Source organism: Sander lucioperca, chromosome 8 (assembly GCF_008315115.2).
Source record: "Sander lucioperca isolate FBNREF2018 chromosome 8, SLUC_FBN_1.2, whole genome shotgun sequence".
NCBI lineage: Eukaryota > Metazoa > Chordata > Actinopteri > Perciformes > Percidae > Sander > Sander lucioperca.
This window is the reverse complement of record NC_050180.1, coordinates 31,078,908-31,095,643: the sequence shown is the minus strand read 5'-3', so window position 1 is coordinate 31,095,643 and position 16,736 is coordinate 31,078,908. Positions and strand designations below refer to the sequence as shown.

Sequence of the window (16,736 nt, the reverse complement as noted above, 5' to 3'; positions counted from 1 at the left end):
CGTGCAATACATACATACTGTTGGAGTTTAATCTACAGTAATACATCCTAATTCATATGGTCATTATATTTTGTATTAATAATTTGAATATGCAAAGTAACTTGTAGGGCCTCATTTACAGCTTTAAAATGGAGTAAAACATACTATATTTCCCTGTGAAATGTAGTGAAGTAGAAGTACAGTGTACCTCAAAAATGTACTTAAGTATACAGTACTTGAGTAAATGTGGCCTACATAAATACTTTTCACCACGGTTTCCTGCCTACTTTTCCATTGCAGACGGTGACATTGAAATGAAAACATTTGTTTATGAGTACACCGTTTCGAGGTCAGGCAGGTTTATTTAAAACAAATTAATACTGCCACCTGCTGGTAAAAAGACAGAGACAAACATCAGGCATGGACTGCATGGGTCCTCACAGGAACATAAGAATAGATTATGGATGCATTAAAGACAATGACAAAAAGGATTATAATAGTCAATTCTTATGAAGAACATTAGCATTTTAGCTCACAAGTAGTTTTGCTTACAGAACTCAAATGATTAGTCAATTAATCAATTAGTGGATCGTCATCAAATCAATTAACTGTTTTGATAATCTCAATATGTTTTCAAGCAAAATGCTTACACCTAGTTTCACCTTATAAAATGTGGGGATTTAAAGCTTATTTAGTTATAAACTTAATATCTTTAAGTTTTGGATTGTTGATCAGATAAAACAAGCAACATGTCACTTGGGCTCTGATGGAACTATAAGGGTAATAATGGTAATTTCGTAGACAAAACAAATGATCTATTGACAACTATTTATCTGAACCATAAGCGCAGGAAGGCTAAATTAAAATGGGTTGTTTTGTAAAAAGTTGTTCATTTTTACATTTATTTTTTTAAACCTATGAATGTAGGCTGTAGACTACTTTTATCCGCTATGTACTGTAATCATATTTTGATTTTTGCAGTAACAGACATGTTTGGATCCTCAAAACAAAAACAAAAAAATTCAGGCAACAACTAGACGTACTCAAACGTGTAATCTACAAGACAACACTTAGCAAAGGCCCTCGCTCCCTCTGACGTATTATCCTGTCGCCGGGTTCCGGTGATTTCTCGGGTCAGCTCGGAGGGTTTTTGGAGGACAGTTAATCATGGCCCTGAGGGTGATCGGACTGGTCATCCCATCGGGAGCAACTGCTTTTAAAGCGGTGAACGTTGCACAGAAGGTAAGGACAGAAAACACACGGACCCTTATTTGTCCTGCATAGCGTGTAAGTTCACAAGGGCAAGCTAACTAGCTAGCTAGCGAGCTTCGTAGCCGCTAGCATCACAGTCGGTCGCCGACAGGCTACCAGCTGTTCATGATGTTCTCGTCAGTGGATAGCCAATAACATGACGTTCGCAGTCAAGCCTGTCGATATACCAATTTGCAATTATGCTATTTGGTTAAGCTAGTCAGTCTCGGTGTTGCCATATGCAGAGTTTTGAGTTTTAAACCAAATATTTAGCCCTAACGTTAATGTGTTATCTCAGCACTCGGGATTCGATATAACATTTCTACAAAATGTATCAGACTGAGGTCCCAGTTGGGACTAATCAGTTACCATCACAGACAAATGTAGTTACACTAAGCTGTGTTACCTGGCAACCGGTCGACTCTCATTGACATAAATGAGGTGGACAAAAAAATGGATTATATTAGATTCAACTTTATTGTCCTTGCACAGGGTACAGGTACTAAGACAGTGAAATGCAGTTCATCATCTAACCAGAAGTGCAAAACGCAGTGAAGTGCAGAGCAATGTACATAATAATATAAAATATAGATTAGGATGTCTTCCATAGTTTTGTCTGTGTCCGGGCTAAATTACTACCTGAGCACAGTGGGCAAATACGCTGGGCTCAGTTTATTGGTGTGGCAGTGACTTTGTAATTTTCATTAATTACAAATTTGTTTGGTAAATATGTACCATTAAATCACAATAAACTGAAATGGTAAGGACCCTATGGTTGTTTGTGTATTTTACCTAATGTTGAGACCTTGTCCCATGTTTCAAATCTAGTTTGAATATATGTAATACATTAGCTGAAATATTATTTTTACATTGTGCAATGCATATTCTTTAACAATTTTGAGTTGACTTTTTTTTTTTTTTTTACAAATAAATAACTTGCAGCAAACCTGAGGGTAGGGTAGTAGTGTTTCCAGATTTTTTCCAAAAGTTGTTGCGGAGCATATGCACCACTTACACGCTGCTCTTTGCCCGGTGTAGCCAGTTTCATTGATTATAGTGAAAGCGTAGTGTTGGAACGTCCGCTCCGCATACGTTACACGTGCAACCGGCCTAAGTTAAAATGAATTGAACTTTTAAGGCGAGGAACGAGAAGCGAATTGCCTGTATGTGTGAGAACAGCTTTATCTTGCGCATCTCTTTTTTTGTTTGTGTGTGGAATATATAGCATAATTACATAATTTTGTCTCTTTCTCGGGGGGGATGGTAGGGGAAACACTGGGTAGTGTTGCTGTGTAGAAATACTTGGTTGATTTTTTTGGACTTCGGGGGGCGAAATGGGTTGGAGGTAATCTGTGTTGATTAATCTTGCTCTGGTCTGTTAACCCCATGTTACCAATTAAAAGGTGGCGTTTGTTTTTTGTGTCATGCAGGCAGGTGTTCACACCAGCTCGGTGAGAAGCCTACGGTATGGCTGGTTGGCCTATGCGCTGGGCGAGAGGACGACGCCACGGTTAAAGCAGAACAGCAAAATCATCACCTTGGACGGCAACTTGTCCTCGGGGAAAGGAGCACTGGCCCAGAAGCTGGCTGACAAGCTGGGTAACTATCTCACTGCAGGGACCCTTCATCAGGGTTTGCACCAGCATAGGTACACTCCTCCAGTGATTCCCCTCAGGTGTGTCGTCATGCAGTGGATGTAAGAAGGCGTTTACAGGCTAAAATGTTAAACTGCTTCAGTCATGGGGCTAAAATGGCTGAAATTTGATTGTGATAATGCTTACTGCACCAATGATTGAGAGCCTGACTGACAGTGATATATCTGCAATAATCCAATATTGGCTGATAATGTAAAGCATACTGTGGACATTTTGGGAAATATTCTTACTTGTCTTATTGGGAGTTAAGTCCAATTTATGGTCCTGCGTTAAATCGACTGCGTGGGTACGTGGGGGTAGTACTGTAGCGGGGGATGCTACGGGGGAGCCGGGAAAAACCCACAGCGGCCCCCGGTGAAACATTAAGACCGATGTCACGCTGCGGTGGCCAAGTGCGGTATGTGACAGGTGTCGTGGCGGTTTTGAGTCGGTGTGAGACTCCCGTATAGTAAACGGGAAACATCACGGCCTCTGTCCCTACCACAAGAAAGTTTTAAAGGTACACTGTGTAGTGTTGTAAGTATTTTATTAGCTAAAATCAATGTCTTGCTTCATAAATATGTCCTCATTGGTGTAAAGTTACCTCTGCCAATGATCTGACTTATCCTCGTAAGCGAAGAATTTCTTATCTGTATTTACATTGGACGGGCAAGTCCAAGGAGGGTTCCATGTCGTTCCGCCGTTTTGAAAAACTATAATCACTGAGAAGGACATTAAGCACTTGGTTCAGAGCCAGCGTCATGTGACTGAAACCAGCTGAAACTGAGAAAGGAGATCAGTGAGAGGAGCTTGTCACTGCCCCGGCAAATTTGAAAGCCTGCACTGCACTTTAGTTCATAATGGAGGATCATACTTATGCCGAGCCACAGGAGAAGGAATCCTTGTGGCCAAAAAAGCGAAAATTGGAAGACATGAAGTCATAGCTTCTTGGTACATAACGGCTACCGTAGTTGCAACACACATTTAAAAAAGCAAGGCGCTAGAGAGCATTATTCGTCTGAAAGCAAAATATTTTTTTTCACCGCTAGATGGGAGAAATTCCTACACAGTGTACCTTTTTAAAGCTATGAGGGTAAAAAGAAATTGAAACGCTAGAACTGAACTGCCCCGGAGTTTGTGTCCAGCTGAATGTTTTCAAAACAAAGCACAGTCGATCTCTTTCTCCGTGAAATCAAGCTGCATTCAAGTGCAGTCAGGAACGACAGTACAGTAACGTTACTCTCCTTTCCATGGAAGCTTAATCACCTTAGATGTGATTACTATTTCAGTGTTAACATAAAAAAAGACGGGAGGGAGGGAGGGAGAGCCTGTATGAGGCAGAGGCAATAATACAGTACATGGACAATAATAATACTTTTACATTTCTGAATGTGCATTTGTTAAGCACCATTCAATTAAAATGTGACTGTGAACTAAAATATGACCGCAGATTGTAGTTTCTGTATTTATTACCAAAGCATTTATCAATAATACAGTTAAAATAGGGGAAATGTGAAAAATGTAGTTGCAGGTCGATTTAAGGTGTGCGCCTCTACATTTTCTTCCCGCGCCCTTAAACAGTTACAGTTAGGGGCTACAGTGATCCTAGTAAAAAAAAAAAAAAAGGTTAGTCTGGAGCCCTGGCCGTAGTCTGATGTGCACCTCTCATTACACGTCATGGTGACGCAACAACTGGGTTTGGTCCACTTGGCCGCGTTGCATTTCCCTTCGACTCATTTTCTGGTTCTCCTTCTCCCTACACAACATGGAATCAAGGAGAGGGTTAACTTTTCCTGCTACAGGTTTCCGTCCGCGGTCAGAAAGAACAGGGGAGACACTTTGTTTCTCTCACTATGCCTCTAGAGTCAGTACTTGCTCCGACGCTGATCACCGCCACTCTCTCACTCTCTCTACCACACACTCCCCACGCACAAAGTATAAACCTTAGGCCGCTTACGTAGGCTACAGTTACTAGGGGTGGGGAAAATAATCGATTCTCAGATGCATCACGATTCTTTCTAGAACGATTCGATTATTGATTCTGATAAGTTAATAATCTTAACTTTTTTTTTAAATGTGTTGATTTTTATTTAAAAGTTACTGTCTCCAGACAAGTACAAATCAGAAAACAGAGTGACTGAAAGAGGATGGGATAATGGACAAGAACTTAGAGTTTAGGCAAGAGTGCAGAAAAAAAACCACACAAAAATGGCCAAAAGGAAAACATTTTTTTTTGTATATATACATAAGACATACATAAAATAATTAGGCAAAACACATACAGGCTGTTCATCTACTTTATCACGTTACATCTGACCACCTCATGTTTCATGTTCTAAGAAGCCAATTCTCCACCTTTTAAACATGACTGAGCCTTTCACGAGCATGTTTAAGGCTTAAGCATGGAATGACCAACATAAAAACCTCAGTAGACAAAACATTTCATTAAAACTTGTGTGTGACAAATACTCTATATGTTAAAATGTAAGCTTTGTCTAGCTACTTTGTCTAGGAAGTGATTAGCAAACTGAGTAGCAAACTCAGATTTATATGTATATTTTTTTAAATCACGCATGGAAATGTACATAAAAAAAATTGTTGCATTGAGATGCATCGATAATCGGTTTAGAATCGAATCGTTGGCCTCTGAATCGGAATAGAATCGTGAGGTGCCAAGAGATTCCCACCCCTAACGGCTACGCAGAAGCATACTGTAAATCCCGCTTCAGGGTTACTATGCGATTGGATTGTTGGTTTGCATGTAAACGCAGCCATTGACTGACCTTTTTGGGAAAATTCAAATGGGAAGACAGTGTGGCCAGTATTTGTGTTGAGAACATTAACTTATGATTCTGTATGTACAGGGATGCTCTACATGCCCGAGCCTGACACTTTCTACTTGGACAAGATGACCGGCGAGAAGGAGCCACTTCCTGTTGACTTCAACGGGATGTGCAGCCTGGAGAAGTTCTACACAGACCCCAAAGCTGCCGACGGAAACAGCTACAGACTGCAGATGTGGATGTACACCATGAGGCTGCTTCAGTACGCCGACGCCCTCGAACACCTGCTCACCACAGGTACCGCTGACTCACAGATGCACTGGAGCGTCCCGTGCTCAGCTCAGCGTCCAGCTGGGTCATTTCCATGGCAAACGGCCAAAATCACGTTTGTGATTGTCATATGCAATTATACAATTCAGTTTGATTCATTTTAAGCAATAATATTGAGGAATGTGTGTGTATAACAGGATTTAGAGTGTGTTAACGGAATCACTCGCATACATCCTGATCTTCTTCTGTGTTTTAAGGCCAAGGAGTGATCCTGGAGCGTTCTCCCTTCAGTGACACGGTCTTCCTGGAGGCCATGTTCAAAGAGGGATACATCAGGAAGGAGTGTGAGTATATCACTAGTGCTGGGTTGAATTAATCAACTCTTCAATTAAAATAATTCTTTATTTGAGTCGATCAATAAAATCCTGAAACAGATCTTTTAAAAAGTGCTCATATTATGCTCATTTTCAGATTCATAATTGTATTTAGAGGTTGTACCAGAATATGTTTACATGGTTTAATTTTCAAAAAACACCATATTTGTTGTACTCCACATTGCTGCAGCTCCTCTTTTCACCCTGTGTGTTGAGCTCTCTGTTTTAGCTACAGAGTGAGACATCTCACTTCTGTTCCATCTTTGTTGGGAGTCGCACATGCTCAGTAGCTAGGTAAGGACTACTAGCCAGTCAGAAGCAGAGTATGAGGGCGTGTCACGCTAGCAGCTAGGCGAGCATTATAACGTGTGTTCCAAAGTGACCACGTTTGTCTCTGAAGTAAAGGCTGGACTACAATAGAGCTGTTTGGAGCAGTTTGTGAACAGTGTTTTCTGTTGGAGATGGTAAGTCCCTTTGGGGTGGACTTTGGGCTTTTTCACTTTGTATACCTATAACATGGACAAAAAAGATATATAACACAATAAAGGAAAGCGAAAAAGCCAAAAAGCATAATATGAGCACTTTAATATGTTAGTGTAATGTTAGTCCTGTTAAGTAAAAAGTACTTTAATCAAACCTTTTGGGGGTATTTCTTAATTTAAACATTAATCTGGTGCATTATAAAAAATATCTGAGGGTTGCTTCTTGCTTGTACAATTTACAGGAGAAGTTCAGAGAATCTCTTTTATAACCGAGCGAAATTGGTATTGGTAATTTCCCTAACCTAATTGATATTGAATCTAAAATGCAATCGAGTCGGGACCCTGTGTCGGATCTGGGAAATCACTGGCGATACCCAGCCCTATATATCACTGTCACTAACAACAAAGATGCAGGCAAATGGTCTTGAATATAATGGCACATATCAAGCACAACCATTAAAAGTAATTCTCTGTATTTCAGTAGCCTTAAATATAAAAAACGTACCGACTAGGGCTGCGCGATATATGAGGAAAATATCTCATTGCAATTATTTTGACTGATATTGCGATTGCGATAAGATTCACGATATTGGAGGGAAAGATACTTTTTGTATCATTACTCATTTTCGTTGAAAAGTTTTACAATTGAAAGGATTATAGTGGGATTTTTGCGAGGATCTGTATCAAACAAAGATTTTTTTTCTGAAGTCTGTAGGACAGGAGGTCTCTGCAGCACCTCACTACTTAATTCAGAATGGTTTGACATTACTAACCCTAACCCTAAATGTCCTGTGGCTCACAGGTGTGCAGCACTACAACGAGATCAAGGGCATTAGCATCTGTGAGTTCCTGCCTCCGCACCTCGTCATCTACGTGGACCTGCCAGCCGAGGACGTGCAGAAGAAACTGAAACAGAGCGGCAAGGTAGTGAGACGCAGTCACTGAAACCACAGCACACTGTAGACCCTGGAATCCTGGCAACATGTTCATTAACTTTTAAATAGAAGACATTTCATTTTCCGTTGGAAAAGACACACCGGAGAGAATGGATAGAATTGATACGCCGATTCCAAATCAAATATTGATATAAAAACGATTGTTTAAAGTGGGATGATTCAATCAAGCTTTTTGAGCTCCATGTTAATTATTTAACATTGAATCTCTCTCCATTCGCAGTCCTATCTTCAGAATGTGCCCCTGACGTATCTGAAGAGCATTGAGGATAGCTACAAGAAGTCTTTCCTGCCCAAAATCAGGTGAGTGGTTGAACTAAAAGATGTGTAACAGATAGACCACTGTCAAATAACTCATGCATCACACATGATCCTTATGTATTTTGGTATTTAAAGACTCCTAGTAGGGCTGGGCAACATGTGGCTAGATATTAGGCCTGCACGATTCAGGGGAAAATATGAATCACGATTTTTTAGCTTAGAATTGATATCATGATTCTCTGCCACGATTTTGTGTAGTGTAAGTGTAATGTTTATTGCACACATGAATCATGGCAAAACAAAACAAATTGGCAGTACCAAACAGATTTTTTTTTTGTTGGCACCTATAACACATTGCGCATCACCACAAGCCTGTAAACATAGAGGCTTCAATGAATAAAGAAAATGAAGTACATACTGGCCATTTAAGTACAGTAGGCTACCAAAAATAGTGACATAACACACTGAACTAAATATGGCCCTGATACAGGCTCTATCTGAACTCCTTGAACATGTCTTTACATCATTAAAACATGTTAATGTCAAATGCTTTCAATAAATTCATTGAAGAAAAGAAAAAATCGAAGTCATTTATAAATTAAATCGCGAACAGGGGTGAATCGAGATCGCGATTTTATAACGATTTATCATGCAGGCCTATTAGATAGTCTTACATTTTTGATATCGTAATATAGCAATATGACACGTGTGGTCTTTTCCTGGTTTTAAAGGCTGCGTTACAGTAAAGTGATGTCATTTTCCACATTACTGAAGATTATTTATCAAAAATAAAAGCAATAGTCAACACTCATTAGTGCCGCAATATCGATATCCATCTATTTGGTCAATATAAATATTGTGCTATTTGATTTTCTCCATATCGCCCAGCTTTAACTCCTAGCCAATAAACCTAAATTAAACTAAAGAGTGTTTGCCTAACCTAAGAGGTTTGTGTGTTTTTTCTTTTAGCGAAACATCTGAAGTGCTTGCTTATGATGCAACCCAAGCCCAAGACGTTGAAAGGGTAAGGCTATAGTGGGCAGTAGCTGGGTGAAAACATTTTTGGGGTGGAATTTTGATCCCTAAGATCAAAATTCAAGAGAAATCTTGTTACTACTTCTGTAGATGGCGTATTTATTGTGTGCTGTCCGCAGGTGGTAGAAGACATTGACTATTTGAAGTTTGAAAAAGGGCCGTGGCTGGAGCAGGATGATGTCACATACCACCACATGAGGATGCTGTGAGTGCTTGATTAATGTTATACGTTTTCCACATTTAAATGCAAATTACATAGAGGAAGAGCTCCAACAGGTGAAGTCGGATTCACAACCTCGGCCTCTGTCTGTCACACTCATTATGGATAAATATGCAAAGTACCTGAAACGAATCACGCAGAGAACTCAAAATGCAGATTCGTTCTGATTGCCTTTTTATACGTTGTACTCCACCCATAGATCAGCATACATCCAAGTTGCTTTGCTATGAGTTGATTTTTAAATTTTTTTATTTGCTGTCTTTTTCTCTCTGTTTTACAGTGTGGAAGACAAACAGAAGGTGGCAACCCTGACCCACATACCAAAGTTTCTGCCAGAGATCACCATCGGGGCCCACGACTACGATGAAAAATACTACGCCTATAAATCGGTATGTAGAGAGATGTTCAAACAATCTGATGATGATACATCGGCCAATTTTCTTTCATATGGATCCCTTAAATGTACCCTGTCTTTTTGGACTACTTAGTGTTTTTGTAACAAACATGGTAGCTGCATCTGCATGCTGATATTTCGCCAAGCGGGGATTCTTTTTTTTTTTTTTACGTCGTCTGGTCAGGACAATTTATTGTTCAGTTCTGGAAATGTAGAAATGTATTGATAATGTGATTACGTCACAACACAAACACATCTTTGGCATTTCAGCTAGAGCTGGGCCATATGGAGAAAATCTTATATCACTCTATATATATATATATATATATATATATATATATATATATATATATATATATATATATATATAAAATGCGTACAGATAACACGCCACTTGGCTTAAGAAAGTGGGCGTGTATGTTTACGCGACGTCATGATGTCATGTTGCCTGCAGAGTTAAATTTGATGTTTTTTATATGTCAAGGGCTGTCAAACGATTAAAAAATTTTAATCGCTGAATTTCTATGCAAAGAAAGTTACTTTATGAACTTCATTTTAAGATTTGTAATTATTTATTTACTGTAAACAAAAGAAAAATGTGTGAATCTGTCATTATTGCACAATTCCTCCAAGTACCTAACTAAAAAACTAAAAATCCCTATCCTTACTAGAGTCAATATAGTGTTTAGTAACTAAACTAACTCCTAAATAATGTTGATTACTCACTGACGTCCAGTGATCACCGGTTAATGAGACAGCATTTGCATCATAGATATAGAACAATAGATATGACATGATGTCATAACTAATGGCATAACTCTCCGCCATCTTACTAGGGTACTGTTTACAATTGTCACCTATGGCAGCAAGTATGGTTGTCAGCTGTGCAGCACTTGACTGCTTTATCAGAAGGACCGAAGAGACCCAGGAGACTGGCATCACTTTCTACATGTCAGTAGGAGTAGATAGAGTATTTGTTCTCTGCTTTTTTTAACTATAAATACAGAAAAGTTGGTTAGCTAGCAAGCTAGTTACGTTACCTAGCAACTGTTAACGGACCGGCTGAGATGTCAGTTATTGGTGATTGCTAGCTAGCTCTTAACAGCATTTATGAACAGCAAACATTGTTTTAGTTGATTGATTTTTTTTTTAGTTAACGGTACGTTAAAACGTAATGTTACACATTGAGTAAAGTTACGTTACAAATCAACATTAGCCACATCCAGCAACACGTAGCCCTAACCGACCAGCAGCACTTAACGTTACATTTTCACCAGCTAACGTTAGCTCCCCAAACATTAGCCATGTTGAATCCTGCTGTCAGTCATCATATATTAACATCTAGTGTTGTCATCTTACCTCATGCCTTTACACGATTTTCCTTTCAGTAAAGCAAATTAAAACTTAATAATCCATGTCTTGATGAGGTAAGGAAAGTCTCCGCATTACTACGTTAGCGCAATGAAAATTGCGGCAAGTCCATCAGCAGTTCTGGTGAAGTCATTATAGTCTTTATCAACAAAAACTCATTGAAGCTAGCGAGGCTCTTCAACTACTCCACTCATCGTCAAAACTAACTCCATGCCGGCCGGTTGACAGGAAGAAAACAAACACTAAACAGGAAGTAGTGGGGTTGATGGGAAATGTGGTCTTATAGTTGAGATAAAATCTACACACATAAATAAATGTATTAATAAATTACAGTTGGATGTTTCTCTCATGTGTCTTATCGTAACTACCGCTCTATAGACCATAATACTGAATCTGTTTAGGATTTCTACATTAAAAAATATTGTTTAATGTATATTAGCCATTCAGAATACCAAAGACAGTTTTTACATATTAAGTTCAGGCAAAATTGAAAAAATAAAATTACCTGCAATATAAATGCAAAATTATGAGCTTATCTTTATAATTGAACGAATTACTTGTTCTCTTGGAGCTATAGCAATCAAAATTCCACCCAAATCTCTATTTTTTGTTTCTTTCTAGAAAGGCACAGTTGTCTTACAGTCATTACTTTGAATTAAAACCACTATTGATGTATTGGTAGAAAAATATAAGGATTATAAAGACAACATGAGCCTCTTTCCCCATTGATTCCAATTGAAGCAATTCTAAAACTTAACCCTGGTAAGATGGCCGCCAAGTGGTTCCATCTTGGAATGGCAAGTCAGAATTACATGTCATATCTATTGTTCTATATCTATGGTTTGCAGCACCTTGCAGCTGTTCCAGTTTGGCTACTTTCTCCATGTCATACAGGCTGTGTATCCGTGAAAACTACTGTCCCCCTCGACGGCAACGAGACAGGTCAACCGTAGTACGTCTTTAAGACCTGAGTCCTCTACGATGCTGACAGGTCTGCAGTTAGTTGCCACCCATTTCACAAGAGCTGTAGTAATTTTTTGGGATTTGGTTTCATCCACAGCTGGCAGCATCAACGTTAATAACTGTACTACTATGCTTAGCTCCGTAGGTGGTAGCTCAAGCTTGACGTGCTTCGGTGATATTTTAAAAAGCTCCATTCAGAGTTATTGCTGCTGTCTTTCTCCATCATGCCTGCAGCCTGCAGCAGCAGGATGTGTTACGAGTAGGCCTGTCACGATAACAAATTTTGCTGGACGATAAATTGTCCCAGAAATTATTGCGATAAACGATAATATTGTCGTTCTGAGACCATTTTCATCTAATATAATGATAATGACATAATAATGCAGGTACACCTTTTCAAAGATCAATAAACTTTTATTTCTAAAGAATATTTAACACTGGAACTGGAAGACATTTTAAATATCCACAATATGTCTTTGATCTCCTTTAGTATGTCGTCTTTCACGGTGTTGTACAGTTGTGGAATTACCGTTTGTGACACGTATGTTCTCCCAGGTAATTCGTACTGGCTGTCAAATGTTTGCAGCATTAGTCGAGTGTTTGTGATAGACTACAGACTCTGTACTGCATTTAACAATTATTTATTAAACACTAAATATTAAATTTAAATAATACATTATATCTACCTATTTCTATGTGACTATCTGCCACATGGCGAGTAAATGTTTGTACCAAAATAGTTCTGTTTTTCAGTCTTCATTTTGGCGAAGGTGCAGCTATACTTTCTTCTGCTCCTCTGCAGGTCGGAGCTTCGCGGGACACACACACAAACAAACAAACGCCAGCCACCACGTCACTTGTCAAATATCTTGGTATCATCCTTGACTCCAACTTGTCTTTCAAAAAAACAAGTGAAAAAAGTAATCCGAATAACTAAATACAATATAGCCAAATTTAGATATATAAGAAGCTGCCTAACAACTTCAGCAGCAAAATTATATTTGGATTCAATGATTATCCCTCATCTACTATATTGTATGACAAGCTGGACGCAAGCAAAAGATACAACCCTTAAGCCTGTTCTTTCTTTGTATAAACAGGCCCTCAAAGTGTTAGACAGAAAACACAATACTTATCATTATTGTAAAATTCTTAACAAACATGGCATCCTTAGTTGGGAAAATCTAATTAAATACAATGACATCTGCCTAATGTTTAAAATCCTGAATGGCAAAGCTCCTCCACCGCTCAATAATTTTATAAAACAAAAAAATTCTAACAATAGAACTACTCGGTCTGTTCTGAGAGGGGACTGTGTAACCCCTTACAGGTCCAGCTCCTTCAGTCAATCGTGTTTTTCTGTTAGAGCCTCTAATAGATGGAACACTTTACCAAATGAAATAAGAAACTGCACCACCTACCATCATTTCACACAAAGTCTCAAGGCCTGGCTCTTGCGTAGTCAGAGTTGTGAACATTTTTAAACCAGTATCTTTTATATTATTGTTATTACTGATAAACTGCTGCTAACATGTTTGTGTTGATATCTTGCCTGGTATCAAGTTTAACTCGCCCTGTATTTTTTCTTGGATGTATGAAAAATTAAATTGTATTTTAAATATTTCACTTCATTCATTTCATTCATTCATTTTCTGTCTGTGTAGTTTAACCTGCACTAAAATCTTGCTGCTTCTTGCTGCTCTGGTCTAAAATCATCTGGCCGAAGGACTATAGTTGAAAATTAGCCGGCTGGCTAACACTGGCACATTTACAGAAATGTTGATTAATGTGTGTTGTCCTTTATAAATAAATAAATAAATACAGAAAATACTTCTGTTTACTGATGGGTAGCGTTTACCTCAGGCTAATTTATTAGCTAGTAAGTGGCGATTTTTGACAAGCAGGTAACGGAGTCTCAGTTCACCGTCCGGGAGCCTCTGACACACTGACAGCTGTAGGCTTGTACCGGTTAATGTTCTGTGCATTGTTGGACACATACAGCAACTTTCCTGAAACCGCTTGCAAGACTGACAAGTCCACAGCGGCATTTATGTCCGTGCCTGTCTCCACCTGCAGGTTGTCAACTGCGTGGTTTGGAATGAAAGGGAGAAAACCGGACGCCGAGTAACAAGGCGGATATCGCTCATATACGTCTTCTTTTTTTGACGGCGCCTTAACGGCAAAGTGCTGTGGGAAACCCCGCTCCAACTACTCGCATTTTCTGTCTCTCTCTCCGCCAGGAGTCCCGCCTCCACACAAAGACCATGCGACTCACAAGAGGGATCACTCCTCGTTACGCTAAGGAACCGAGAGTGGTCCTCCAGTGAGTGAGAGAGAGAGAGACCTAGTTACGAGGAAGTAGGGCAGCTTGATGATAAGTAACGGTGCTGCAAAGGGTCAAAATAGTAGCCTGTTAGGCACGACGCAAAGCCGAGTGAAGTGTAAAATAAATTAATAAATGCCGGCATGCAATTTAAAAAAAAAAAAAGTAACGCGTTATGGTCGGCCTTTAATCGCATCACAATTAACACTTTAACGCTGACAGCCCTATATCTATCTATCTATCTATCTATCTATCTATCTAGAGTTCACAGTAAACAGATAATAAGAAATGATCAGGTTTTATGGATCAATTCTAGGTTGTTCTGGCCTTCTGATGATCCCACAGATCAGCTGGGTTGCTGTTGGCTGGTAACATTAATTAGCTGTGTTGTAGGAGTATAAAATGCCCTTTCGTTTTTGTGTTGTCATTATCTATGGATTAGTTACATTATCTTGTGAAGATCACTTTATTGAAACAATACTATTGAGGAACCACGCCCCCCCCCCTTCTCTTCATATTGAATGCTTTTATTTCTCTACCCTTTGCCATGTGAAGCCTATGCAGTACTGTCGTGTGATGGAACTCATTTCCCTGAAATATTGAACGACTCGAAGTTACAAAAAGGCAAATGCCAGAAATGGAATATTCTACAAGGCTTTTGGTATCATCAGTCTTGCAGGGAAACATTTGGCTCTGACCTTTTCTGTTTATTGACGGGAGACTTTTTTTGTCTCCCCTTGCTGCAAAAAAAACCAGGCTGCGTAATTCAACAGGAGGCTGTGACCTGACATTTAGTTCTGAGCCTGGATCTCAGTGGAGAGAATGAGAACTGTGACACGTGGCGGCGTAATCTCCCTCGGCACACTTGAGTTGACAAAAGTAAAGTCAGGGAAGGACATTTGCAACACTGATGTATTACAGCTTCCATTAAATTTATATTGTTTACAGCCAAAAAAAAACTGAAGGTATTCCATTTCAGATTGTAACAAGTAAATGGTTGATTTTAGTTTTCTGTTGCACGATTTAACTGATTAATCAACTATCAAAATCGATCGAATAAACAACCTACCTGCATTACTCGTACATTTAATGTCTTATATTTAGTATTAAACATCAAATTTAACTCTGCAGGTAACATGACATCATGACTTTGCGTAAACATACACGGCCACTTTCTTAAGCCAAGTGGCGTGTTATGTGCACACATTTTGAGCGCTGTATACAGCGGACAGGTTGGTTTTAGTAAAAGAAGAAGGCTACGGTCAGGTTTAGGAAACGTGACACGCGGGACACGATCCCCGGTCTCCTGAGTGAAAGTCCTGTGTTTGACCCATCCGCCACCCCGACCAACCTCCCTATGCGGATTTTTACCCTTTCATTTTTTGCCCTTTCATACTACTCGCTACAGAGTAAATTCACACGCAATCGCAAGGTAATGTCAATGGAGGCCAAACGGCGTTGATAAACGCGCTAAAAAGCGAGTATGCGTCTTGATAACGCGCCAAAATGGCATACGAATTGGCGTGTCATACATACGCCACTTCATGAGATCAGTCTGCTGCAGGCAACCCAGTTATCTTGATTAGATGCGTTTAGCTATTTCAATTAGAACAAGTTCATTTGAAATACAAAATTATACTTCTGCATCCATTTTTTAACAAGCCTAAGCTGTTTTGTGTGTTATTCTGCTGTTTTGAATGTTCACATGTTGTTCCTTTTAGTTCATCAATTTGTTTTGTTCTTGTAGCTCCCTGGGAAAAAGTATGCACCCGGTTATAATGCAGATGTCGGAGACAAATACATCTGGCTGAAGTGAATGAGTCCACAGGCCTGTCACTAATTCAACTGTCGTCATTGGCTGATCAGCTCCCTGAGTGAACTCTGGACCATGCCTCCATTGTTGATCCAGTTGTCTCCTGTTGTACATCCTAAATAATGTGTATGTATTAAAATAATAAATTTTGAATCTACAAAATGTCTTCTCTTTCGTTCTGACTGTATGCCAGAGCTCATGGAAAGATAGAAATTCTAGTTTCTTACAGAGGATGATGAAACAAGGGTGGGTCACTCTTTCAAATTTAAAAAACAACTGGGAGACAGCTTTAACTGGCAGTTACTATAAAATAAACCGCAGTGGAAAGTCAGATTCCTGCTGTGTTAAAACACAAAGCTCAGGTAGTTTGTTTCCATATTTCCAACGCTGCTGTATTATTTGGGGAAAAAAAAAAAGAAAAAAAAAAAAAAGTATCTGTTGTGTCTGGTTATGCCAAAGGTTTGGAACCGAAAATACTACATACATAGAACTAATCCAATAAAGTGCAAAATAAAAATAAAAAATCTTTGATTATACATTTATATTTTTTTTAACAAACGCGCTAGTCTTGCTTTGCCAGACCTTCCTCCACAGCGCTGCGAAGGAGGGTCTGGCTAGTCTACGTAGCAT

The 16,736-nt window shown here is 39.2% G+C and overlaps 1 protein-coding gene across 1 annotated transcript; it reads left to right on the top strand.

Moving 5' to 3' along the window:
- The first annotated feature begins 1,012 nt into the window (after positions 1–1,012).
- ndufa10 (NADH:ubiquinone oxidoreductase subunit A10) lies at positions 1,013–16,268 on the top strand. The gene is made up of 10 exons (XM_031308415.2): positions 1,013–1,221; positions 2,661–2,829; positions 5,729–5,944; positions 6,175–6,261; positions 7,576–7,697; positions 7,950–8,029; positions 8,957–9,011; positions 9,142–9,227; positions 9,523–9,631; positions 16,041–16,268. Exons 1-10 carry the CDS (start codon positions 1,147–1,149, stop codon positions 16,107–16,109), a joined length of 1,068 nt encoding a protein of 355 aa, XP_031164275.1. The 5' UTR covers positions 1,013–1,146; the 3' UTR covers positions 16,110–16,268.
- The last annotated feature ends 468 nt before the right edge of the window (positions 16,269–16,736 follow it).

What these genes read in the sequence shown, in the direction of transcription:
- ndufa10 (XM_031308415.2), top strand. Translation starts at nt 1,147, where the DNA reads ATGGCCCTGAGGGTGATCGGACTGGTCATCCCATCGGGAGCAACTGCT. An exon ending in AAGCCCAAGACGTTGAAAGG is followed by an intron (nt 9,012 to 9,141) that starts GTAAGGCTATAG and finishes TGCTGTCCGCAG; the next exon opens with GTGGTAGAAGACATTGACTA. An exon ending in AATACTACGCCTATAAATCG is followed by an intron (nt 9,632 to 16,040) that starts GTATGTAGAGAG and finishes TTGTTCTTGTAG; the next exon opens with CTCCCTGGGAAAAAGTATGC.